At 40.6% G+C, this 27,385-nt stretch overlaps 1 protein-coding gene across 5 annotated transcripts in view; it reads left to right on the forward strand.

Moving 5' to 3' along the window:
• Positions 1-27,385, forward strand: part of erbin (erbb2 interacting protein) — a 68,219-nt gene that overhangs the window by 18,034 nt on the left and 22,800 nt on the right. For all 5 annotated transcript variants that reach the window (XM_036140458.1, XM_036140459.1, XM_036140457.1 and 2 more), the window contains 7 exons: positions 17,984-18,178; positions 18,545-18,662; positions 21,472-21,550; positions 21,669-21,758; positions 24,202-24,258; positions 26,910-26,973; positions 27,167-27,241. In XM_036140458.1, coding sequence (XP_035996351.1) covers positions 17,993-18,178; positions 18,545-18,662; positions 21,472-21,550; positions 21,669-21,758; positions 24,202-24,258; positions 26,910-26,973; positions 27,167-27,241 — 669 coding nt within the window. In that variant the 5' untranslated portion in view covers positions 17,984-17,992. The remainder of the gene's footprint in view (positions 1-17,983; positions 18,179-18,544; positions 18,663-21,471; positions 21,551-21,668; positions 21,759-24,201; positions 24,259-26,909; positions 26,974-27,166; positions 27,242-27,385) is intronic.

Raw genomic sequence — 27,385 nt, forward strand, 5'->3', positions numbered from 1 at the left:
CGCCCATCATAACAGGTCCCTACCTAATTTAGTATTTATGCTTTAAAGACAAAATAGTTAATATGTTCCTCCCCATGTATTCAGAGGCTGGGGATAGAGCAGAGCCCTCCTTACAGTTCAGCATGAACAAGAAGCTAAAAGCACATCATACCTTTGTGGATGGAGACTGGTTTATGTTTAAAAGATTTTTTTTTTTCCCCCTTGTTTGACGACGTCTCCTGTAACTCCTCAGTGCTTTGTTTGCTTATCTGTCATTTTGAAAGGCTTTTCAACAGCAGCCATCCAATATGCAAAACCAACATCTTAATCTCACTAATAGATGTGCCAAATTACATGAGAGAGAAAATCGATGACGCATAGCTCTCCAGTGCTGGTGGGTCTCCTGAATGTGAGCACGTTTCCAGCTCTTATAAATGATCACCTGCTGCTCTGGACGGGTTCTAGCTATGCTTCGTTCACACATCTGATGGGATGGTTTTTATGCTTTTCGACATGCCAGACACCAGTCCCGAGAGCTCCAGCACTGTACACCCAGGTATGATTTGAACCGCTGCGTCACAAAACACTTTCCCTTCATCAATCACGGCCATCTTGTAATTTGACAGGATTAACTTGCTCTTCAAGACTTTAATACATACAGAGTCTGCAGCTGAGGAGTTCCTCCTGCTTCGTTACTCATCCATGAGTGATTCTGAGTATTTTTAAAAGGTTGGGAAAGTTTGCTTTCTTATTATAGAACTTTTTTTGTCTTTAGCAGCCTTTTGGTAAGGCATAGTTTTCCTAATGGCAAAGAATTTCAGTTGAAGTGTATTTTAATGGGATTTTTATTCGTACTGTATTTTATAATTCCCAGTAAATATGTTAAATCCCCACATTCTTCCTTCCATTAAGGGTTAAATTACTTGCAGCTTTCCTCCTCTAGTGAGCAGACTCGCCTCTTTTGGCTAAATATAATTCAGAGTTGCAGTATTTTAAGGCTCTTTGAGACGGCGTTTAATGAGCAGATAGCCTGACAAGGCAATTAAGAGAAATCGTATTCACTTCCGCTTTCTTCAGGAGGGAAGGAGGGGAGTTGTTGCGATGTCTGCATGGATGCATAACTCTGACCCGAATCTGTCTGACCCGGTTATCCAGTCTTGGCAAATTCTATCGTTTTCTAAGTTTGTTTTGCCCTCATAAAGAAACACACAAACAAATGAGCATCTGTGTCAGATTGTTGGTCTGGTTCCTCTAAAGCATCCTCCTTTATACGTGGTCGCCCAGGAGAGTTTTTTTTTTTATTTATTTAAGGAGCTCTTTGTGTTTTGTTTTTACATTTATTTTTGTCTTGTCTTTTGATCGTTGCTTTCTTCCCTGACCCCCTAGTGGACCATTGTTTCACTGCTTCTGTCTTTCCTGGGTTCCTCTGGGGGTGACCTAGATCATTAGATCTATCTTCAGGGCTTTTTTCTTTTTTCTGTTTTTGCTTGAATGAGTTCAAGATGAGCCAACCTGCTTTGTTTATTAGCACTTCAACCTCACAATTTAGTTTATGCTTTTTTTTCTGCTTGTCCCCAGTATCAACTATGCTTTATTTGAAACCAGTATATAAGAAATGCCAAATGCATTTTAGAAATGGCATCAAATTGTAGCAGGGTGAGCACCAGTACTTTGTTCATCACTGTTTGATAGTAATTAATTTTATTTGACTGTACTGATTGTGATTCTGATCTCCTTTTTCTTTTTGAAATATGGCAGGTTTGATCACGGTGTCCTAATCCATCAGATTTACACAACCACATTTTTTTTTTTTTTTTTTTTTTTACAGTAGAACAGAAGCAGACTCTAGAAATGTACTTTAAACGACAGCTGCACATTTAGCAGTCATCACTGCAATGTCTGCCTGTGCTTTATTAAAACAAAACAAAGAACAGTTTGGATGCAGTAAACTATGTGTTTATGCTCAGCAGCGTAACAAATCTGGCTGGTTGGACGAACTCGCTGCTCTTGATGCCCACACCTGAAATAGATTTTATTGTCTGATATGGTTTAAGGTTGTGGAACGTGTTGGGAGCATCAGCGTCGAAGCAGGTTTGTCTAATATCGCGTGCTCTACTTTAACGCTTTGCTTTGTTTTGCTTTTGAAAGTATGTATGACACCTCCCTCTGGCAGGTGCGACTTGATGCTTTGTCAGGATGAAACAATCAAAGAAAACTAAGGTACAAAGAGGCTAAATGACCAGCACACGCTCTTCTGCTGCTAAGTAACAGTTTTAAATTCGTACGAACTAAAATAACGCATAGGACTTTAAAAGGATTTCATTAATGACTCTGTCAGGTATTATTTTAACGACGTGCCAAATATCACAACTGAATACAGGAAACGTCATCGCTTCCTGTAATCCTAACACCTGGCTGCTGTTCAATGTTCTAATGATAGTTACATGGCCACAACGTCAGTAGGAGGAGTTATCCTGAACGGGGATACCTCTAGGGCTGCGTTTCCAAACGCTAACAAACCTCCACAGAAATGGATAACGCCCCTGCTAGGGCAGTCACTTCCCTGGAACCAAGTGTTGTGAAAAACAAAGTGGACCGACCGACAGATATGAACAAACTGAAAAAACAAAATAGTAGTTAAAGCAAATACGACCAGAGGACTTTGAGTAGCTCCCTCTGATGCTGGAAGTCTTTTACTGCACAATTACAGGAATTCTTTGCATCCTATGCATCCAATGCATCCAACATCTGGTTTGGAAGAACTTGATGTGAAGTAGTTCCCTCTCTCCTTCTTTTTGCTTCTCTTCTTATTCAAGCAGTTTAACAAACTGTTTTTAACCATCTATATCATGATAGGAAGAGGTATTCTGCTAAACATTCTGGGCGAACCGCTGTGTTGATTCAGACATAAGTTTGTCAGGACGGCTGCAACGTTATGCAAACATGAATCAGTTGATCTGTTCATCCTGTTGCGGCTCTCTCTGTACCCTCAAACATCTTTAATCTAAATGAGTTCGGCTTAGACCTCTCACTCACGGACTCCCCTGTGAAAAAGGCGAATGCGGCGGCTATAATGGGGACCAGCAACTGTTATACTGACACGTAATCTGCGCTTTAGAGCTGTGGCATAAATGAAACGCACATCGTCCTAAAGTCGCCTTGAAGTGATTTTCAGTTTGACTTCGTAAAATAACTTGACATTGTCTGCGTTGATCAAGTTTCGGTGTTGCTCGTCAGCTGTGGTGAGCCCATCTCACAGGATATCGTCTTGTTTGTCGTCACGTCAGACTTCGTCGCCAGGAAGTGGCTTTCTGAAGCAAAGCAGGTAGTTCACAAGCGTCTGCGGCCTGTCGAGAGACCCGCGCTATCCACCTGGCAGATGCACTTCTGCACAACTTGTTTTCATGTGGTTGTTCATGGCAACCAGTTTGTTTTTCTTGTTGTCTAGCTTGTCAGTCGAGTAAATTTTAGTTTTCTTGCGTTGCGTTGCTAGTTTATTCAAATGCAGCTAAATATGGGGCATGAATGTCGTGCTCACAACAATAACAAAAAAACAGCCTTTGACAAGGTATTGAATTCCAGTTAAGAAATCTGCTTCCACCTCAAGCTGTGGAAACATATTTGTATTATTATCGTATTTGGTTTAAAATTCATCCCTAACGATGCCTAATGAAGACAGGACAGGTTCTAATCATGATGTAAAAGAAGCTTCTGCTGTTTCAGGTTTGCCACAGAGGTATTGCTTGATCATGTAATTCATGTGCAATGTTGCTATCAAAATGTATCAATATTTAACCTTTAAGGCCTGTTACAGAGTATGGGTACACCAATACTAAATAGTATTGGTGTTCAGACTCTGATGTTGTCTAAATAAGTTTATGGAAAATTAATAAAAGTCTGTTTGTCTTTTTATGTCAGGGCTGTGATTGTTACGCAGTGCTGGTTTAAGTGCCATGCCTGTTTACATATTTCCCACAGAACAACATTTCAGGGTGAATTACAGCACCGACTATTAGCAGCTTGCACCAAAGGGCCTGAACATAAACATGCTTATTAATGACCCCGATGCGTGTTGGCGAGAATGTAACCTTTGAAGCAGGGCTGCCTTTTGCCAAGTTTATATCCTTCTCTGGGGGAATCACCGTAACCTTCGAGTTGCAAAGGCCTGAACAAATTAGGTGGAAGTAGGACTGCGCTCATTTTCCTCGGGCTCATCTGTCTCTTTAGATAACGTGGCAATTAGTCATTAGAGTAATTATGACGGTCATCTCAAAGGGGCATTAAATGAAGCTATCCCAGATTCCGAATATTCATCCTTTTTCTAGTCGGAACCAGGCTTCTTGTACAGAGTAGATGGGAGGGAGAGAAAATGTATCCCACTGCAATTTGATTTGGTTTCCTGCAGACACTGTTGCTGAGTGGAAGTTGTAATGTATGCAGCATATGATCCTTTTCCAGTTAATGAGGATGTTATCACTTGCACAGCGACTTCTTTTGCTCTACTTTGAACCAGGGACAGGCCAGTCAGCAGATCTGACTGACTGGCCTCTCTAATCTGCTGGTCTGCCGTTACTTGTCTTGTCATGTTTGTTTGGGAATCTAAAACGTGGTTCCCAACATGAAGAAAAGCATTGCATTTTGTAAAACCTCATCGTCAGCGCCCTGAACCTTAATGTGAACTTTTGTTTCATTATTGTTGCAAATATTGCGTTGTTTGAGAGACAGTAGAAGTGTGTCACCATTGTGTTACCACTTTGTCTTTCTTCGCTTAACAATTGTCTGACTGTCTTGGGCTAAACGTTAAATGCGCCGTGCACAGTCTTGAGTTCCTCCACGCGTTCAAATGATTATTAGTGAGATTACTTGGAAAACGAGTCCAACTCCTCTGCCATGCCTTCCCCTTCAAGCATTCAGCATGCTGAGGTGAGGGGATCTTCACCAGTGCAGACAGAGAGTAAGAAGAGATCAAGTAGCATTGTGGTCGTTGCTGCAGCATTTGTGTAGCTAATATTTGTTTTTCAGTCCATGGTGCTAGAGCTGCGCAATAGATCACATCTCATTTTTACATGACAACATCTGAGACCAATATTGCATCAAAAGGACAAACGGATGGCGACATGGAAACAAACTAGCGAGATTATGAAGTGGTGGAGAAACCTTTTTCCAATCAGTCAAAATCTTTCTAACAGTATTCAACAATATTGCAGTTACTTTATTTATTGATATAAAGCCAATGATACAGGATGTCCGGCATGTCTACAGATCTGTGGCAGCTTGGATTAGCTGGAGTTCACATTACTTTTGGTTAAATGGGCAGAAAGCCAAGACTGGGACCCAGAGCTGTGTATTTCCCAAGATCAAAGACATTCCTTTTAACCTTAATTTCTAACTAAACAAAACCTAATTTTGAAACGCTAACCTGAGCCTGAGGTATAATGGGGTGAGAGCATTTAAGCGGTGATCATAGTGTGTGGAGACATTTAAATGTTACCTGGGTGGTGTTGAAAGAAGTGGTCGTCAGATTTTTTGCTTTAACGAGGACCGTTCAATTTATTGTATTGTTTCATGAGTTGTTGCTGAAGCTCAAGATCTTGACTCGAGTAGCTGAAAATTTTACTTGCCTGGAGAGCACAATCTGGTTCAGTAAGAAAGCTTTTCTGACTTTAACAAGTGGATTTAGTTGCAAAGCCAAAGTTTTCCTGCTACTATAGTGAAATCCCTTGTTGGTGGGCAGGGGAAAATGTCAAGTCATTGTAAGGAGGAATCATTCAGACCAGAGTGGACGATCAGGAAGATGCTGTAAAAAGCTTTTTTGTCGCAGATCGGATTACTGACCCTCGTTTCACCACGTTCAAGGAAAACAATCGAGGTTTTGTTTTTCAGAGTCACATAAGACCACTGAGGCCAGGGCTCTCTGGTGAGAACGAAGGCCAGAGGCAAAACAAAACTGGAACTTCAGGTTCCTCCACCAGCTGCACATTGGCTGTTCTCGATGCTACAAGAAGGCTCGCCTTTCTACCTGTTTCAGTTGCACTTCCAGTCATTGTTTCTAGAGGCTTTGCATCCCTGAAGTTGAAAAACAGGTTTTTAGAAAGGGTCTGTGGTTTCTATCAGCAGGTGTATGTTGTCAGGAAAATATGGAGCAGGTAAATGTGGAAACATGGCTGTGTGTGTGTCTCAGTTGTCCTCACCTAATAACTATATTAGGAGAAGGTGGTAGCTAAATATAAACAGCATAGCGGTTCAAATGGCTTTTCAATTGAATCAAAGAAATCAGATTAAATTCATTTCTTTAGAAATCTAGTGACTTTGATAACTTCTCTAGGGCTGATTGAAAATAAAAAACGCATTGGCCTGAATGAAATTAACGCTGGTCGATAAACCTCTGTTGATACTCCATGTTTTTTTTGCCATATTTTGTTTAAACAAACATTTATGACACACTTTTATGTAAAAAAAAAAAAAAAAAAAACAACAAGTCATTTATGAAATAAAATGTTTGATATTCATAGACTTTTTAAAACTTTTTTTATGTAAATTGTTTCAAACAGAAATTTAACTCGGAAGTGCTTTACAAGACGAGGCAAGCGAAACAAATGGTTAAATGAAAATGTCCTCCTTGAAATGAGGGGAAAAGTGTAGCAACCCTCTTTCGGCCTGTTGCCTCACTTCGTTTCTACGTTGCCGCAGAGAAGGAAAAAAACGTCGTAAATCGCACAATTTCTCTAGAAATTTGTTTCTAAAGAACTTTAAACAATGCTGGTGCATGGTCCATGTTTATTCTCTACTCTGAGTTGAAATTTTTCCCTTTTATTGCAGTTATTTTACTTTGTCCGTAGTAGCTCAGTTGAGTCTCAGCTCCATACGGCGGCTTAAAACCCAGCAGGTCATCGATCTACATGGAGATGAATCACATGTGGGTAGAAGTGACAAGAAATCATGGATACAGGAAACTCATTTCTGCACGTGGATTGCAATCTGGTTTGCATACATAAACAGACAAGACCTGTTTGAGGTTATAGATTCTATGTTTGCTTTTCATCATCATTGTTTTTTCCCCCTCTGTGCTCACATCCAAGTTATTTGGGCAAGATGTGCAGCCTTCTACGCTACCAAGATGGCACATGTCAACGATTCTCCGAGCAGAGGGCTTCTGTGGCCAAGGCGTGTGAGGAATGATGTCTCATGCTCTCTGAGCACACTGTGAGCCTGATGAATCCTGACGTTGTCATCTCATGTGGGAGTGGTTGCTTAAACAACTATCTCATGTGATTGTTTAAGGAATGGGAAGCGACTCGCAGCATCTGTTCAGGGTAGGCCATTATTAGCCGCTGGAACATGGGGATATCTGCCAGCCCTTTCTAATGAGAGGCTCTTGGGTTTCAGGTAAATCAAAGTGAAGATTTATTCTGGACTGTTTTTGTCTTTTGGCAGAGACCACTGCATCGACTTCCCTACAAAGCTTTAACGTGAGCGGGGTTTGTTCTGTTTATAGGGTCGGTTTCATCCCTTCACTGGGTTTTAGGTTACTGTTTGTTTGTTTTATATATATTTGTGTTGTACTGAACGTTATATTTCTGTTCCTCTGTCAGTTTACCGTCACAGTGCGAGTTTTCTGTTGGTTCAGCATCATTGTGTTGCATAAATAAAACCAATGTCTAAGTAAGTGAAGTGTGCGACGAGGACTTTTTATGGTTTTTCACTCGCTAACCCAAGCAGGAAGTCTGATGTTTTTATGCCACTTTTTAAAGCAACTTGTCATAAACTCTTCTGAAAATGAAACCGTTACATGGTTTATTTTTGTTTTTTGTTTTTTTCGATAAGTGGTGTGAATCAAAGTGTTGTCACTTTGCTTTTATAATGTTTATGGGTTCTGCTGCGTTATACTACATGTTTGTTTTCCACCTTTTATCATGAGGGCCATAGTGAGAACGCTGTCTAAATCAAACTAAGAAGGGTAGAAATCCTGCTAGGGAGGCGGGAATTTTAGCTAGAACCCAGAAATGAAGGTGGCGCTTCGTGGTGGGAGGATCCTGCTAAATAATCAAGCAGGATCCTCCCTTCTCTCTGGGTGAATATTTTCAGCATCTCGGTTTATACTCCTCTGCACTTTATCTGGTCTTTTAACTTTTGGAGTTCAGCATTTTTGCGTGCATTGAAATACATTGATAAAAGCCGCCAGGCTGAGTGGAAGTATTTTTAATTAAAACAAGGACAGCCTTCTGCTCTCGTTATCCCCACAGAGACAGAGAGATTAAGGCTGGGCCATATATCAATATTTATGCCACACGACGTATGCAAATGAGTCCATCAGAAATATTGACGGTACACATTTCCATACAATCCTTACTCTTCTGCACCTTGCATGGGTAAATGCATCATTTCTTTAAATGCTTACTTTGAAATTCACCCAGATGTGTTTAATGTGCCTCACTTCCTGTCTGACTCGTGGATTTTTCATCAAACTGACGCGTAGGTCTTGGTCGGACAGTCGGAGACGCAGTCGTGGGAAATAGCAGGCGGTCTGCAGGGCCCCATTCCCTTCAATGGATCCTAAGTGCTACGGACATCATATTCCCAGATTTATTATATTTTCCTTTCCTGCCCAATCAGATGCCAAATCAGGTCCGGCGTGCTTGCCGACTTGTTGTCTGAAGAAACTTGTGAATCAGGGAGTGATTATAAGAGAGTTTACACAGCCGGGACTTGTTTTGCCATATTAGGAAGAGATTTTAGCTTGTTTCCATTAAACCTGATTGGGTTTTCAGCTACAGTTGGTTTGATAATAATCCTGAAAATGAGTTAAAAAAAAAAAAGCTCTATTGGAGGCTACACGACTGAAGCTGGCGGAGACATCAAGGCATGAATGAGAGCCGCTGAGCTGAAGAATAAGGGACAGAGTAGTGCTTCAGTTTAAAGAGCCGCGCTTATAGGTACCGCTCACAGATAATTGATCTGTCTCTGGGTTCAGCTCATATGTGAGTTCTTATATATTCTGTTTTTATTGGTTAGGTCAGTGGACTGTAGACGCTGTCTGCCTGGTCATAGGGACGGGTGTTTTCCCCCAAAACTGTTTGTTATGGCTCTGTTTTGGCAATTGTCTTTTCCAGGTTTTGGGACTTTAAGTTCAGGAGATAAAACCTTTAATCCATAGTCAGAACGCCTGGAGAACCTGTTTGGTTCCACAAGCACAGAGTACGCTCTCAGTAAAGTGTCACGCCTCAGAGAGCATCATTCTGTTGAATGATGCAAGATCAGAAACCGTGGGTATTCATGTGCAAATCTGCCTTTTTCTTATTGTTTGGTCTCATGTTTGGAAAATCTAAAGCAAACTATCCTGGGAATTTTAATCAAAGCATTCACAATGTTATTGGTTTTGATCTCTATACTAAATAGACTTGCACATATGCTTCAGACTGCAGAACTGCTGAAGCCACGAATGGACTCTGTACCACATTCGTAAATTACACAGTTCTTAATAACTCACCTGTACACTGTGAAATCACACACTGTCTATTTTCCCTGCATGTTTACATTGTTTACATTTCAATTGATTACAAAAAATCACCGCTGCACCTTATCCTGCAATTTACTGCAATTTACTGCAATTTACTGTGATGTTCTCAAGCTGTATGCAAACGTAATTTCGTTCTTTACGCACTCTGTGCATACAAAATGACAATAAAGTTGTCTAAGTCTAATTCAGCTTTTTCCTCTGGACCGACAGAGTTGTTGTTATGATAGAAACGGCTTTTAAATGCCACGGTTGGTGTTTTCGGCTTTGGAAAAGGAAGGATCTTGCTTTAATTAAGCGCCCGCATCATTCGTTTAATGGAACTAGTTTTTAGGTACAAAGCTGGGTGCTAACAAGGACTCTAAATAATTCTTAGATTTGCGCAATTATCACGTCATTTATCGTTATAGGCGATGAAGAAGTCCTTCAGTCATCCTCTGATGATCACAAAACCGTTGGCATGATTAGGATTGTTACTATTTTTTTTCCACTATTGCTCACATGAAATCCTAAAAAATGGATGTTTGTTTCAAAATGTGAATGAATGCAATCACATTTTTGGTTTAGCATGATAATTGCAGTACCTATTGTAATTCATTTAGTAAAGTACTTTTGTTTTTTAAACCATAGATGCATTTTACTTTTAGAGCTGTTTATTCACTGCAAAAAGGAACTAAAAGTAAGAAATTAATTTATTTGTCTTTGATTTGAGCAGATATTATTATTATTATTATTATTAATAATAATAATAAAAATAATAATAATAATAATAATAATAATAATAATAATAATAAGACAATTTTCCAATGGAATAAGATTTTTGCATTTAAATTATAAATGATTCATCTCCATCATCTCATTTCGAATGCAACATATCTAATTATCTTATTTTAGGGGTAAAAATACTCATTCCATTGGCAAAAAGTCTTATCGACCTGCTCAAATCAAGGAAAAATACCGTAATTTCACAACAATTGTACTTACTTTTAGTTCCCTTTTTGTAGTGTTTTTATGAGCCTCTGTTTCATTTGCATATGACACCGTTCTATAGAGATGCACACATGCGGTAATTTTAAAACAATGAAACCTTTTGGTTATTTTTAGTCCACTGTAAAAGGAAACCATAAAATCTGCTCTAAAATGACCTCTACAGTCACATGGTAGCTCATTTTACTCTGAGGTCAAGTGATGATAAATAAGCCAAAGGCCGCTTGACTTTATTTAATGCTAGTCCGAGTTGGCTGTTAATATTTCAGCCTTTTTTATTAATGAGTGAAGACTAAAATAGGGGTGTGCGTGTTAAACTAAAGCATCCAGTTGGAAAGGTGAGTTACAGTTGCAGCACAGAAAGAGACAAAAAAGCCTGCTGGCTCTCCACCTATGCTGAGGAAGTGGTTTCTCTCCTTCCTCTTCCTTCTCAGACGCAGGCAGCCCCACCAACCCCGTTAGCCGCTGTGTCCTGTTCGCCCCGCTGTGCATTGTGTTCGTAGCTGTAATCTCTGATGTAAATGTGCAGCGGAGGCTAAGCAATCCTGTAACGGGCCCCAGCAATCTGGATGAAAAGCTGTTCTCATAAAGCGCCAGCTAGCTCGTACTAATCACATTCTGCCATATCAACCAGAGGGCTCCTATAAATAACACAAGCTGTTCGCCGCTGTCAAAAAGCTGCGTTTGTTTCCGCTTAACCCCAACACGCTCTTTAAGGCGCGTGCACACACGTCCACGCCTTTGCCTGCTTTGAACGGCGCTTCTGATGGTAAACATCGCTGTGTTGACAGAAAAGCAAATGCTCATTTCATCCCAACATATTTCATAGACCCTGCGGTCGTAACTATGCATGCACAGTTTTTTTCTTCTTTTTTTTTTTTTTAAATAATCCAAATTGCTGTGTAGAGCGCTGTTACAAGTGTAGCAGTGTATTCTATAGGTATATAAAACAAGAGAAATTAACCCCATATAGACGCAAAGCAACTGTGGAAACACAACTTTGTTGAGTGGAGACATGAAAGAGGAACATTTATAAAACTCTGAAACAACCTATAGTTAAAAAAGGGAGAAAAATGTCATAATGTTAATTTTTTTATTTTATTATTAAGGATTCCCATTAGCTGTTGCCATGGCAAACAATTAGTCTTCCTGGGATCCATATTAAAAACATTCCAATATAAAATTCCCAAAAAATATCATTTCTCAACACACCGTAGTTTAGAAATGCACAAAAGAGCAATAATAAAAGCAATAATAATAAATAATCCCAAGGGAAATGATAAATTATGAATAACTAATGAAAGATGTTGTGTAAAAATGGGAAATAATTGAATATAAATAACTCTTAAAGAGAAGTTTTTAGTTTACTTTAAAGCAGCGTGGCTCTCAGTTGCCTACATGTCTTCAGGAAGTAGTGACCGACCAATAAGAAGGACCTTACAGTCTCACAGTTTTAACTCCGTTACCCTTTCCGTTTGCCTACTTACTCTCTACATAACTTGTAACGTTACTGGTTTGGGACTTTAGGGTTTCATTAGCCATCTTGTACCCCTGATCCTGGTGGCTATAGCAACGGGCCGGACTGGGGAGGCACTCGAGTTACGCGGAGGGAGAAAAGTGGTTTCCTGGCTGTGAGCGAGAGAGTAAAGGGTATTCTGTGACTGCGGTGCCCTCTGCACTGTTTTATTCACTGTTGCACAGAGGAAGCCGCAGAGTTCATTGCCAGGCTGCAGAGTCACATGGCCACAATTTGCGCATTCCCACGCATTGCTGAAATTTCTGCATAAATGCAGCCCCTGTTTGTGAAAGTTCACGCCGTGATGCTCGGGATTTGTACCAGTTTCTCTGCTTTCAGGCTCGGCATTTACTCGCACCGTGATGTTTTTCTTAAAGAAGTAGGCTAAGAAGGAATGTGGGCGCTCATAGCTTAGCGCGGCTGGAGTCTGTAGGATGTCTCGAACGTTCCTACTTCAGAAAGGGAAGACCCCTGATGGAGTTTGGCGAATCATTCCAGAAACATGTAGGTCAGTGGATAAGCTTATCTGGGCTGTACGATGTGCTCTTCTCATTAGTGCGCTGCCTTCCAGATTACTTTGGGGGCAGCTTTAGGCAGCCGACAGTCGACATCTATGATGTTTGAATTTGAATAACCATTACGACAACAAAAAAAACTTCACAAATGTGAACATATCCACAAAAAAGGTAGAAACACATAAGAGTCTTCAATCTGCTTTGTTAGCAGCTTAAGGTATTGATTGAGTTCCCTGATACTAAATATAACTAAATACTAAATGTTTAAGTATATGAGGCAAACTAAGAGGGAAAACCCAAAGATTTTGAAAAGCCTGTGTGCAAACAGTGCCTCAGTCTGGGAAGAGATACGCTTCTGGGCCAAAAGCCATTTTTCCTGGGGTTCCAGACTTATTTGTTAATATTTACATTGTAGGTAACTTGATGGTGGGTAATGATAGACTTTTTTATTTCTTTATACACAGATTTTTTTCATATCTTATAATATATTAAAATAATTGAAAGTTTTCAATTTTAAAACGGAGTCAGTGGCCTTTGTTGGACCTGAAATACCAGTGAATTGCATTACACCCAATAATTTAAATTTTATCCAAATCTCCACTTTATTTTGCTTTTAATGTTGTTACGGTGTGCCCATAAATTAGTGAAAAATGTATTCGCTTCTACTTTGGTCTCCTAACACAAATCATCAGACTGTTTTCCAAATAACCAGATGATTCCCTAAATCCTCTTGCTATTAAAAAAGTTTGAAAAATCTTGTTGCAACTGGGGCTTTCAGTCTGGCCGTACACAGAGACGCTCATTCTTTTAGGTTTCAAGGAAATTATTCTGAACAGCAAATGGCCCTCTGTAGCTTTGAGGTATTGTTTAAAAAAAAGTCAAGTGTAAATTCCCTTGTGATTTGGAAATGCTCTCAAAAAATTATGATTTGGCCAGTTTTTATAGAAAATACTGAGAATTTGTGATATCACTGGAAAGCTTTTTAAGGCACAGGACTGTTTCTGGTTAAAAACAAACAGGAACTCACACAGTAAGCAATAAGTAGAGGAGAATGACCCCCCCCCCCCTCCTTATTTATTTTTAGAAAAATATCTAGTTTCAGTGTCACTTCTCTGGAAAGACAATAGACAAGATTTCACTTAGTTCAAGTGTCAATGTCCATTGTGGAAGAATGTACCTTTTATATCAGGCATGCAATTATTTTATAATTTCTTTAGTAACGTTCCACCTGTCTGTCAATTGGCTATTGATAAAAATACATTTTACAGCTAAATTTTACCAGAATAAACTGTTTAAAAATATATTTTGCATGCTCCAGATCCATGTCTGTTTTCAGAGTGTAAAAAAGGATCCGGTCCATGCAAATGACAGTCAGCAGCAGCGCTGTACTATTCCTGTCTTTCTGGTGATTTTGCATATTTTCTTCAGTGACCAACATGTTTTTTTTTTTTTTTTTTGCTCTAATGGTCAGCTTCCGTCTGGCTCCACCATATTTTGTTATTATTATTATTAGCCAGACTGACCTCCGCTAGCACTACAGCTACATGTAGAAGTAATGGAGGGGGGTGCACTAGGTCGTCAGCTGGTTGCCATTTTCCTGCGTTGACTCTACATCAGTAGAACGGAGCGTTCTGCATGACTGCCTGGGAAGCAGATCTGGACGGGGAAGCTCAGATGAAAGACCGTAACTGGGCTATCCATGTCCACGAAGCTAATATTACCACTGGTATTAGATGTTTGTGTCTTTTGGGAGGTTTATTACTTTAATATTGCAGAGACGGAAGCTGTGCTGTCCTCTTTTAAGTTGCTCTCAAACATTAATTTCATACAATTAGCTTGGAATGTTAGCTTGTAGCTAGGATTTGGTTCCCTTCAGGTTTTTTTATTTGGTATTTCTTAATCTTTCGCTGTTGTCTATCTGGGCAGCAGCTGGTTGTTTGTTTCTGGATGTTCGTGTTGGCAAAGTTTCCAGCGTCCAGTAGCAGCTGAAGTGCGAAGGTATTTTGGTGTAAATAAGTATCTTTGAATTATTCCCTTTTTTTAAAGTATCGACTATTTTGAAACAGGGATTACTTTGACAGCCCTATCCATTACGTTATGATATAATAAATATCTAAAAAGAATGGGTGAAATGTGAGAGATCCAACCAAATGGCGCAGACTTTAAGAGATTGTGCTTACAAAACCTTTTCAACTGGTGTAGCGTCTCACTGTGGCACTTATGAGTGCTCTACCAAAATGATGCTATTTATCTTGCAGATAATCTGAAATGTCTGAGGTTGGTATTTGAGACAGAAATCCTGTCCCCAGTATGTTTTTTAATAATTGTAAATGGAGCTTGCTTGTAATTCTAAGGTGTCAAATGTGGCAGTCGCATGTAAATGCTTGCATGCAATATTGGGTGGGCTACAACGCTTCAGGGGCCACACATCCAAACTCTGCTTGCTAATATTATAACGAACAGCTAGATGGAGTTTTTCTGCATTTAAGTACCGCTGTGCCCCACTGAGGGAAGTCCACTCAGAGAATGTGAAACCTCGCATTCATAGTGCGCCAAACCCAAGTCATGTTGAAGTGGAGTATGTTGAGGTTTTAGAGCTGAGAAACAGCGTTCGGTCCATTTTCTTTAGCCGGGGGGTGGACATCAGTCAGGTGGATTTAGGCCAAGTGTGTCCTTGTAGCCGAGGCTGCATGGTTGTTCCTGCCCGTTTACCTTTTCTGCGTCTGGGGGAAATGCCACGGACACAAGTGACACAAATCACATTGCCTGAAATGCTGAAGGTCACAGAGTGATGGAACCACAGAGGAGGAGGAGGAGGAGGAGAGGAAAAAAAGAATAGAAGCATCTATGGCAGTTGATTTCATCATTACCATGTTTCCCATGTTTCTCACCAGTGCTGGATTTCCTTATATCATGCAGCTCTATAAAACAGGACTGTCTGGTGTTTAGGAGTTCCTCTCTAGTGAAAGTGACCAAAGAATGATGGAAAAGAACAGAGTAAGCACGCTAAAACACGCAAAGCACTGAAGAGTAAAGCGTCCGCCATCCTCGGTGGCATCTTGTCTCTTAATCAGCGATAGATAAGTATTTGTAACAACAAAATAAATGTTTCATCATTGCAGTTCGACAGAATCACTGCAGGATGTCATTTGTAGAAGAGCCGACGCGCGTGCTTCCTGTTACCTTCAGACTGATAGAAACCATTAAATCTGAATGAATTCCTGCTCTAGTTCTAACATGTTCTGCTCATCCAGTCGTATCATCATTTCTGCGCCCACTTCTGCCTTCCTTTTAGCTCTCCAAGCTACGCCCATTGCTCATGACGGCTTCTGATCTTTCTCTGATCCCCTCCTCCTCCTCCTCTGTCAGGCCATGTAACACTTCTCTCCTTCTAGCCCCCCGCTCTATTTACCCTGCATGGTCTACACTGGCTCACTCCTCCTTACTCTGGATGAATGTTGCAAAGCGTCTGTCAGCGCCTGTGGTGACGGAGCAGATGACTCCCAGCGCTTAAACAGCAGCTCTTTGCTCCTATGGCACAGATTGCGTGGGAGGCAGACAGCCCCCTGGTTGTGCATACCTCCAGAGTGTGGGCAGGTTTCACGCATACATGGAGACGGACCAACCGCTGACTGCCGCTCATTGCAGATAACTTTAGGGAGATCTTTCACGCCTCCTTCTGGAAAGTGTCTTTACTTTGTAATCAAGAAGATTTCCTTCAGTGCGAAAGATGCCAGGATAAACAAATGAATCACATTCAGCAGAACTGGGCTACGCGTCATTCGGCGCAGGTACATCTGTCCATGCATGCAAAATGTGAGCAGACTAGTCTGGAGGCAGCCCGTTGAGTTTCTTTGGGAAGAAAAAAAAAAAGGTTTCATGTTGTTTCTGTGGATTTTTATTCTTCCAATCAGAGCAAAGTCTCGTTTTCATTTAGAGGAGGACTGTCGCGATGTTCAAGCTCAGCGTAGCTGTGAAGATGCCCAGTGAAAGAAGCGAGTTGAGATTATGCGCTGTGGCAGCACTCAGATTAAGATGAGGGGGAGGAGAAGTCACATTCCCTGCATGCTCCAGTGAACAAAGCCTCTGTTGACCAGGGCACATCCCATAATGTGCACTGTACTTAGTGAGAACCGCTGCCGTTGACCCCAGACGCCAACAATAACAGCATACACTAATATTTCCCTACAACAGGGAAATATTAGTGTCCTGTCTGCCGATGATCCTTCAGCAGCACGGGGCACAATCAGTGGCACATGCGGCTCCTAATTATGCGAGCATTAAACACAGTTTTCAGTGAAGCCAGCTAAAAAGGAGGTCAAATAATCGCTAAATATTGGCGTACTTTCTGAGCCTTCTGCTACAAAGCAAACGTCTGAAAAACTATCATTGGTTTTATGCATTTTTTATAAGAAAAATGAAATAAAGGTGAAGTGGAACAAAAAGGCTGTGTTTCTTTGTCTTTGTTGTTGTCATTTGTGAATTGTGGGAAGTGGTAGGGGAATGGTACCACGGTCACTTGACTGCTGCTGGGTGGTTCAGTCTGGTCGGTCCGGTCTAAATTCCTTGATATCTACTATTTTCCTTTCATAGAAAGCCTTGTGAAATAAATTACGAAGGGTTGTCTCCTGTGCTTTCATTGTAGTCTGACTCTCCCATTTGCACGTTTGTATGCCTTTCCCATCCATCACCTATACCTGCTGATGCGTTCAGGGTCACTGGGCAGGACTAGGGCCTATCTCCAGCGATCATTGGGCGAGAGGCGGGGTACACCTGGACGGGTCGCTGGTCCACCACGCAATGATTCTCCGCAATTCAATAAAGGACATTAAAAATTGCGGTTTTGTTCTACAATTCTGCTTTTTTTTTTTATTCAAATGTATCAAAATACATATGTGTACGTAGTTTCTGTTTGGCGTGATATAAATCAGATACTTTGACACCCATGGTGCCCTTTTAGGCAGGAAACTGAGCGTTTCTTATACATTTTTCTTCATTATTCTGTTTCTTTGAACATCGATGGTTTACTCAATCCAGTTCAGCACAGCCACATTAACGTTGAGCTGGATAAGAAGAACGAGCCATATGAAACTTTCCAGGAAATGTATGTTTATCATTAATCAGCCAGTCAGGCGCTAACTAGACCCTAGAGGAATTACAGAAAATAGTCCCACAGCTATTTTAGCGGTGCACCGAGCGTTTTAGAGTAGAAATGACCCGCGGCTTTGATTTCTGTGCTGTGCCTGTGTCCCTTCAGCTGTCTGTCTAAGGTCTGAATAGGAGCCTAAATATTCAAGAGAAGAAATCGCCTGTCCTTCTTTGCATGAACGAGGAGCTCAATTCTTACCCTGTATATGAGCTCTGAGAGTAATATTGCTGTTTTGAAAATGTTAATTCTCTCACTGCACTAGCAACAAGTGGCTGTGACAATTGTCTGTGATGATAAAGGAACCCCCTGCGTTCTCTCTGCAGTCCCTGAGGATGTCCAAGCGGAGCTTCTTTGTTCGGCTGGTGCCGTGCCGGTGCTTGCGGGGGGAGGAGGAGGCGGTGACGTCTCTGGACTACTCCCACTGCAGCCTGGAGACCGTTCCCAAGGAGATCTTTAACTTTGAGAAGACGCTGCAGGAGCTCTACCTCGACGCCAACCAGATCGAGGAACTGCCTAAAGTACGACATTTTAAGGTTTTCGCTCTCAAAAAGTAACATGGCGGTGTGGGTTAGGTGTTTCTTTTTAAAATAATAAAACAAAAGGTAGAGAAATAGTGAGCACCTCATTAAAGTCTACTAACATAACAAGTCTACATTAGTTCTATTAATTATCCTCCATCCTGGCATTCATATGGATTTAATGTAACTTTTACCACCTGCATAAGGTTGCAGTCTCCTGGTTAAACCAGCTGCTGAGATTTAATGGTGTAAAACCACTTAAACTGTTCTTATAGGGAAGTTTAAAATGATGGTTTATGTCATACTTCCTAATATGTAAATGTTGGACCCCGGTGCTCAACCTGCTCTCCTTTTCTCCTCCTCCAGCAACTCTTTAACTGCCAGTTGCTCCACCGACTGAGCATGCCGGATAATGACATAACGACGTTGCCGGCAGCCATCGCAAACCTCATTAACCTCAGGGAGCTCGATGTCAGCAAAAACAGTAAGAACCGACCCTTTCCAGCGTGCACCTTTTGCTTTTTCTGCAGGAGCTGTGGTGAAGTCGGGTAAAAGTAGCCGCCAGCGGCTCGGTGACGTTTTAACATTCAACCCCCCCCAAAGAAACGAGAAACATCCGAGTTTCATGATTGTTTTTTTGTTTTTTTTTCTGTTTGGAGAGCCTCCAAGGCATTCTGAGGTAAAATGTCACAACAGGTTTTGTTTAATAAATGGTGTCGCAGTACAGTGTCTGAAAAAAAAACGATGGCTGAACAAGTGCATGCATGCTCTAGTGAACAATTCTCAGTAATGCCAGAATAAAACCACAACTGTCTTCTACTCCTTAGAAGGGTTTCATAATGAATGTTCGTCATTATTTTTTTTAAAAAGCTGTGAAGCTTTCTAAGTATTCAGCGTTTGTGTTGCGTTACAAGCACAAACTATAATGAAAGTACTGGATATTTGTGAAGTGGAGGTGGGGGGGTGCTGCTTGACTTCCAACACATTAGATAAACTAGAGATGTGTCGTGCCTTTTCGTCTTAACTCCTGGCATGTAGCCTTTATGGAGTATGTCTCTACTAGCTTTGCACATCTGGACTCTGACATCTTTGCCCGTTCTTCTTTGGCCAGTCAGTCAACTTCACTCAGATGTGATGGAAAGGGATTCTGAGAAATAATTTTCAAGCTTTGCCACAAATGTTCTGCTGGCTCCAGGATTGGACTGGGTCACCCCAACACATAACCCCCTCCATTCTAGCTCCGGCTGTCTGTTTAGCCGTGTTGTCCTGCTTGCTGGGAGGTAAACCTCCATCACAGTCTCAAGTGTCTTGCGGCCTCCAGCAGGGTTTTTTTTTTTTCCAGCACTATCCTGTAGTCGGCTCCATTCGCCTCCCCATCAGCCCTGACCTGTTAAAACATCTCTACACCTTGATACTGCCACCATCATGCTGCCTCATGAGGATGGTGTGTTCAGGGTTATCTACATGAAATGTTTTCACCATGCATCAGTTTTGCATATTGGTTAAAAGAAAAAGGTGGTTACGCTTTCTACTGGCCAGTGGCATGTCCCCTAATAGGGTTTATATGGTAAAATCATCAGTGTGCGGAGAGGATGACTAAGAGATGCTGTCCCACAGATTCTCCTACCTGAGCTTTTTATTTAGAGAGTCAGAGTTAAAGGTAGAGTTGCTAATTTTTATTTCATTTTTTCTGGAAATGCAAGTAAGAAACCCAAGTTCCTTTTTGAATAAATGCACAAGAACATCTTACCTCGTTCTTCCGCTCCTCAGGGGCATCGTGCAAAAAAATCTTCCAGATCCACTCTGGTCTTATTTCTTTCTACTGAGGCCTTCCTCTTCTTGTCATAAACATGAACGCGGTTCGCTTCTTCCGACTCTGAGGGATTGTTGCAAAGCCATCAACAATGCAGACGACTGTCCCTGTAGCTCTACGCTCTTTCAGGAGGAGTGAATGCTGCTTGTTAAGACTTGATGCAACCTGCTGGGTTTCCTTAGATAGGCAACTTTTTGACTAATCTGTATAATCTGATCCTATCTGTACAGTCTGATTGAATTTGACTTTGTAAAGTGCCTTGCGATGACATGTTTCATGAATTGACGCTGTATAAATAAAATTGAACTGAATTGGCTCTGAGCCATGTTCAAAGTCTACGGTGAGAGCAGCAGAGCTACAGTGAACAGCTAACAGAGAGGCTAACCGCTAAGCTAACCTGATACATGAAGACTAGAAGTGTGCATATGCACACACACACACACACACACACACACACACACACACACACTGCCGTTATGCGCGTCAGAATGATTGGCATGTGAGACAACCAATAGATAAGGCGATACCCCTGGAACAGAGGAGAGGAGGGCCTGGCAAGACAAGACATCTGATTGGTTCTGCCCATTTAGACCGATTGGTCAGAGTTTTTACAGGCCTGCAGCTTTTCTGAATACATGATGCTTTTTACCCAGTTTAACAAAGTGTTTCTTAGCAGGATTAGCAACTAAAGATTTAAGGAGAGCTAAGAAGGAATGCAAGCAACACCTCTCAGGTTTTTATCTGTAACAGAGAAAGTAAAAGCTGAATTTTCCATCATACATCATTTTCACTTCCAGGTTTGTGGTTTGAACGTGACAAAGTTTGTAAGATGTAAAGGATATGAATACTTTTTGCAAGGCACTGCATGTAGATTTACTTGTTAGGACCTCACTGTTGTCACGTATAAACAATCTGATCAAAGCTTTTAACGTCATCCTTTTAAACTCAGCTTTGCTGTAATTGCATTCAGCCCTTACAGATGAATTTGAGGTGGTTTTAAAATAAATGAACTGAGGGAGCCAAGAATAAACACAGTTTTGGACCTTACTGCCCTTTTTTTTTCATGAACCCGAGCGTCTTGTGTCATGTTTACATTAAAAGCAGCTTAGCCTTGTCCACAAACACTTCAGGGTAAGTGTGGGAGAGACACAACTAAGTAGAGGAAATAAACCTCGGAGCTTGATCACGTTCTCTTTCCTGTAGTTTAAACATTGTTTGGTGAGAACTTGCAGGCTGACATTTAGCGGCATTTATTTATTTGAACTTTTTTCCGTTCTGGTCTCTTAGGTTCCAGCGCGTTCTCGCTGTGGTTTTTTAAGACCTAATTTGTTATCAGTCAGTGTTTATTAAATGCCCATGAAATGAAGCACTGATGTGAAACAGCATTTTTTTGTGTTTTTTTTTTTAAAGTTTTTTTTTTTTTTTTTTTGGAAATCTAAGTGACTGATTTAAATTTTTTCTGTATTGTGTTTCCCTCAAGGTATCCAAGAGTTTCCAGAAAACATCAAGAACTGCAAAGTCCTAACTATTGTAGAAGCCAGTGTGAATCCTATAACCAAGTGAGTCTCCTAATGCCGCCTCTAAGCGCCGCGCATTTAAGACTTGAAGGTATTCTGGTATGGAAGCACCTGCTACGAGGTTTGGTGTGGTTAATGCTCTCTGCTTTGGTTTGGTCAGGCTCCACGAGGGTTTCACTCAGATCCTGAGTCTGACGCAGCTCTACCTGAACGATGCCTTCCTTGAGTTTTTACCAGCCAGTTTTGGCAGGTCAGTTTGTTTTTCCACAGAAATTGCACAAAAACAAAAAAAAGGTTTGTTGTTTTTTGTTTGTTGTTGTTGTAGGCTTTTGTTTTTAATCAGTCTACTGTGTGATATATAAAAAAAAATATATATATATATATATATATATATATATATATATATATATATATATATATATATATATATATATATATATATATATATATATATATACACACACACACACACACACATTTATTTTAGTGATTTGCATTGAAATTTAAAATGCAGTTTTCAATTATTTACTTCTCCATATTTAAGATCAGTCAAAAACATTAATGCAAATTGTACAAAGGATTGTGCATATGCAAATAAGGATTTCTTCTTGATTTATTTTATGGAACTAATAAGGTACATATAAAGAGAATATTTACTCTCACTAATGGTATTAATAATTACAGCTTAATATTTTGGGCTTTCTACTCAAAAAGCACAGCATCAATAACATAGATCGTTCTTTGCAGACTCAGATTCTGCTTTTTATTTACTTTTCGTGAACTAAAAAGACTAAAACTAGCACTCTCTTCAAACATGAACCAAATCTTTTATTTTACCTTTTGGTAATAAATATGTTACCACTATTTATCAGTATACTTAAAAAAAAAAATAAATAAATAAATAAAATGTCTTCTTGACTTACGGTACACTTAGTCAGTATCTTCAGTCGCTCTAAAAATTCTCTCATGAATAATCATCATCTAAAATAGATGTCTTCTCAGCTTTTGAGTAAACTTCTTCTTTCTTGTCCAAATTCGATCACTTCCTGTGTAAGAAAAACACAACAAGATCACAATAACCATGGATCTAACTTTAGATATTTAGAACTGTTCACAAACTAATAGATCAATTATATTTGCCTAATTAAGATTTTACCTAACACAAAGTGTTGTAAAATATTGGAAAAAAACATTTTTGGTGTAAATGTATAACTTTTTTTCTGTTTTAAAAGATTTTCTTTAGTCAATTCAGCGCATTTTAGCGTAATGGGTCATTATGCTGAAAGTTGTCAAAATTACGACTAAATTAGACGTGAGCGTAACGGTGCTACGTGCTAAGCTAACAGTACGACACGGATGTTTCAGAGCATCATAAAGCTCACGTGCATCAGTGAAGTTGTAAACCACCTGGACAACAGACCTGTAAGCTAGCGCTAGCTGTTAGCTTCACAGATCGCCCAGTAAGAGCTGCACCAGGCAACGCTCTGCTGCGTGAATGCAGACTGAAACAGTGAAACAACATAAAAACATGTGTTCAGTCCTTTTTTGTCTATAAGTTAATGTTTCAATACATTTTTAGTAAAAGGATAGTTTTCACAAATTTTCACAAGCCTAATGAGCCCTCTTGTGGCTATAGACGGTAATTTTTAGTACTTTGTTTCTTATTGGTCAATATGACTTACCATTTAAATTTGATAAATAAGTCACATCTTAATATAAGTCGCAGGGTTGGCTAAAACATGAAAGAAGTACGACTAATTGTCTGAAAAATACGGTAGTTTTTTTGTTTTGTTTTTATGGAAAAGGGAAATACTTAATTTCAAGCCAAACATGGAAAATGCTGTTATATAACAAATGTCAGCTAAAGGTAAGTTCAGTTCCACTCAAAGCCTGTTGTATACCACCAGTCGAAAACGGGAGCTAGTCACAAACCTGCAACCTATATGAACTATAATAGGATTATTTACAGGCCTGCTAGCTGGCTGCACAGACCATCTGTAATCACGAGATAACACATTTGAGCCACAACACATATTTACCCTTTGAGACGTTAACCAGTACAGCTGTGACTCACTTGCTTGGCAAGTGAGAAGCGTAACAGTGGCAGGTTGATTTCAACCCCCCTCATTAACTCTGTTTTTTTCTCAAAGCGCACAGAGGAAAGATGCCTTATAATACCTTCTTGACGTGCAATATGAAAAGGGTTGTTGAGTCCTCTTCCTGGTAACCACTCATAAACTGAAGAGGGTTGCATTTACACCAACTTTGTAGTGCTTATGTATTAATTGATCTGAAAAAATATCATGTTTTCTGACCAATTCTAGTCTTTTTTTCTGACCAATGCAAGAAAAAAAGGTTGATTTAGAACATTTCTGGGAAAATCTCAAGTCTAGGTTTAAGAAATTATGAATTATCTGAAATGACACAATCTGCTGCGAAAGCTTGATGTTATGTTGGGGAAAAAAAACTATAGTGAGTATAAAACAGGACCAGCCGTGTCATCCTTGGGTCGTGGCGAGGTCTCGTGAGGTGAGGTGTATGAAATTACGGTTCTGGCTTTCAGATCCCTAGATGTAGTTTTATTGTTTGTTCAACCGCTACCCGACTTTCACCAGACAAAGACGGCTGCACCTTAGACACAGAGGTTGCGACATATTTGGACAAACTGTGACAGCGACTCTTTCTGGTTGCAGGTTGACGAAGCTGCAGATACTGGAGTTGAGGGAGAACCAGTTAAAGACGCTGCCAAAGTAGGTGGTTTACAAACGCTTTCCAAGCAAAGACACGAGTCTGCCGTGAATATCGGCGGCCTTTATCGCTGCTTCTTGGCTGTTACCTTCTCTCTGTTTGGTGCTTCATCCTGTCGGGTGTGTTTTTTTTTTAGTGTTTTTTTTTTCCTTTATTTCCACACCTCTGCCTGTATTAAATTCCACTGCGTTACATAAAGGCTCCTTTTCCTTGGCCACTTGCTGTGACAGGTTTGATAATCCCCAGTTACCCACCGGGGTGAGGATTATTTCACCATTTTCACACGGGGGGGACCGAACGTCCCACAAATATTACAGAAGGCTCCCGGTGCTTTTCACCAAAGTTACTTTCCCTTTAGTTTTTTCTCTCTCTCTGTTTTTCTGCCATGCTTCACTTACTGCATCATTTCATGCCCTTCCCTTTTCCTCTGTGAAACCGTGTTTTCCTACTTTCCTTTAAGTTCTTCCTTCCTCTGGCAGCGTTTGCTTTTGTCCTCCCGCTCACCGTTTGTCGGTGACTGACAGGCCGGCCGGCGCTCGCAGCGTGGCGCAGCCGGTGCTGCAGCTCAGCAGCGGATCTTCTTTTTTTTTTTTTTTTTTCCCGTGTTTATGTGACACAGGATAGACCTGTTAGGAGCCGGAGGACTGACAAAGAAAAGGACCAACGATCGGGAAGGTTGCCAGAGCAACACACAAGCATCTCGTAGATGCAAACCAATGCGTGCGCACACAAAGGGCCGCAGCATAACCCTTTTCAGGGTGCCTACATATAGAAAGTTCAGCAACTTTTCTCCTGCTTTCTCCAACACACACACAGATTACATGCATGAATGAAACGTTTATCTGCCTTTGAAAGAGGGTCCGTCATGACTTTGGGTTGTGAGGTGGTAGGGAGATGTTTTTTTTTTCCTCACTTCCCAGATGAGCCAGCACAGTTTGTTCTTACCCAGCTCAAACCGCAGAGGGGGCTCATGTTGTCGCCAGCTCCGGCGTAATAATGTGTGAAAGTTGGCTGCTACTTGCTTTCATCGTCACCAGTAACGATTTTACCTCGAACCGAATCGCTGAGAGGTTTTAGATTGTATTTGTAATTTGTGCAGCGGGTCTCATATCATTACTCTGTGGGAAGCACATGAAAGGAAAACGGATTCCTCAGCAGTGGGTCCCAAGCTTTCCACCCTGCACTGACTATCGGTCAAGTTCCTGCTCTTAGAGGCCTGATCAAATCTGTTCCCAAACTGTGCTTTGTTTTCATTGGCTTAGTTTTTTTAGTGTAGCTCTCTGCTTCTGAGTATTTTCATAAATTATGAAGCTCAGTAATTCCTATAAAAGCCCAAATCTTAATTAGTTTTTCCTTTTTATATTTTCAGAAAACTTTTTATAGCATCCCATTTTCATTTAGTTTGGTTCTGATCCCAGGCCAGTTAATTCCTTTGGAAAATGACAGATTATGACTCCTGGTCAAGCCAAACCTTTCCATGACCCCCTGCAGTCAGATAATATTAGTATCATGGAACCACCGTTCCTTACGGCAGACTATGAGTAGGTTATAGAAAATGATTTGAAATCATATTGTGGGGTATGAAGCATCCACAACGGGCATGCTCATACGAAAAGTCTCCAAATAGTTGCATACAAAACAACCAAAATTAAAAAGTGTCAAATGGACAGAATTAACACTGGTCATGGTCCAGCTTCAAGTTCAAAACAAAAGATTCAATGAAATGCATTGAATGAAAAGAGCTAATTTAAAATGCAAAGCTGGCAAATTAGATTTGAGGTCTGGGTTGGTGAGAAATCTCCAATTTTTCCACTTAGTACGGCAATTTTTCTAGCTTGTTTTGTTCATTTTTCCTTCTTTAACCTAAACTGACTGAGTTTAAACCCCTGATCTCAGCTCTTTTTTAATAACATTAGTCATACCAAATCAAGCAGGGAGTATGTTGGGACTGATTGAGGTAATTTACCGCTGTTCAGTTGCTCTCTCCCTTTCAACTTATGGGATGTATTTGACTGACATCAATTTGAAAGATTTAATAATTTGTAAAAAAAAAAAAAAATTAAGGATCGAAATTTATCTTACGGGTGAATTTTGACTGACAATTATCACACACCAGTCCTGCTAAGAACGCAGCCTTTTTGGGGGATCTTTAATTTTCTGTTTCCAAACCGTAAGCGTTTTACTAGTGCTGTTTTTTTTTTTTTTTTCACTGTTTACGGTGCAGCCGGGAACGCGGGTCTCTGACCTGAATGTGTGGAGCAGATTCTGCAGCAATGCTTAGGGCAAGCATAGTCACATTTTCCTTTTTAGTTAAAATGTGTTTCTGTCACATCTGAGCTCCAAAAGCTACATATATCTCCACACATGATCAGTCAGTGACAGGAGAAAAGGGAGCATATCCAAAAATATCTAAAATATTACATGTAGAAGGTAGATGAAAATGCTTTAGTAGTATCTTTTTTTTATTCTTCTTCTTCTCTGGCTTGCTTTCGTAAGCATATGTTCCGCACCGCTTGCAGTCACAGCTTTTGCTTTTGATTTAGTACCAACACATGGATTTGCAGTCATTATTGCGTGTTATATGAACCCGTTCTGCAACTTTGGGCATTTCTGTGGCTCGATCTTGAGCGTGCATCCTCTTGTGTGTCAATAGGAGCATGCAGAAGCTCACACAGCTGGAGAGGCTGGACCTGGGGAGTAATGAGTTCACTGAAGTGGTAAGTAGCTGTCAGTCTGTCAAGGCCCAGAGCGCTCTACCTCTCCAGAGGTGACCTCATCTCCCCTCGTACTTAATTAGCTTGCCTTTCTTCTCTCTGCTGTAGAACACCGTTACTGCTGATGTTATATAGCTATCCGACATTTAGAGTTGCATATCTTTCCAACAAAACTTTGTATTCCCTGCGTCTGTAGCCTGACGTGTTGGAGCACCTGTCAGGACTCAAGGAGCTGTGGATTGATGGGAACAAGCTGACGTTTCTTCCTGGGGTAAGATTCTGAGTTTTGTTTTCGGCGTTTGTTGTTGAGCTCAGTGATGCTGTTAGTCAAAGTTACCTAAGCCAGGCTGCCTCACACATTTTGCTTCTTTACGTTGAATTAGTTGATTTCCTGGCCTGCCAATCTGTAGGGTTT

Source organism: Fundulus heteroclitus, chromosome 8 (genome assembly GCF_011125445.2).
Source record: "Fundulus heteroclitus isolate FHET01 chromosome 8, MU-UCD_Fhet_4.1, whole genome shotgun sequence".
In the NCBI taxonomy this organism is placed as follows: Eukaryota; Metazoa; Chordata; class Actinopteri; order Cyprinodontiformes; family Fundulidae; genus Fundulus; species Fundulus heteroclitus.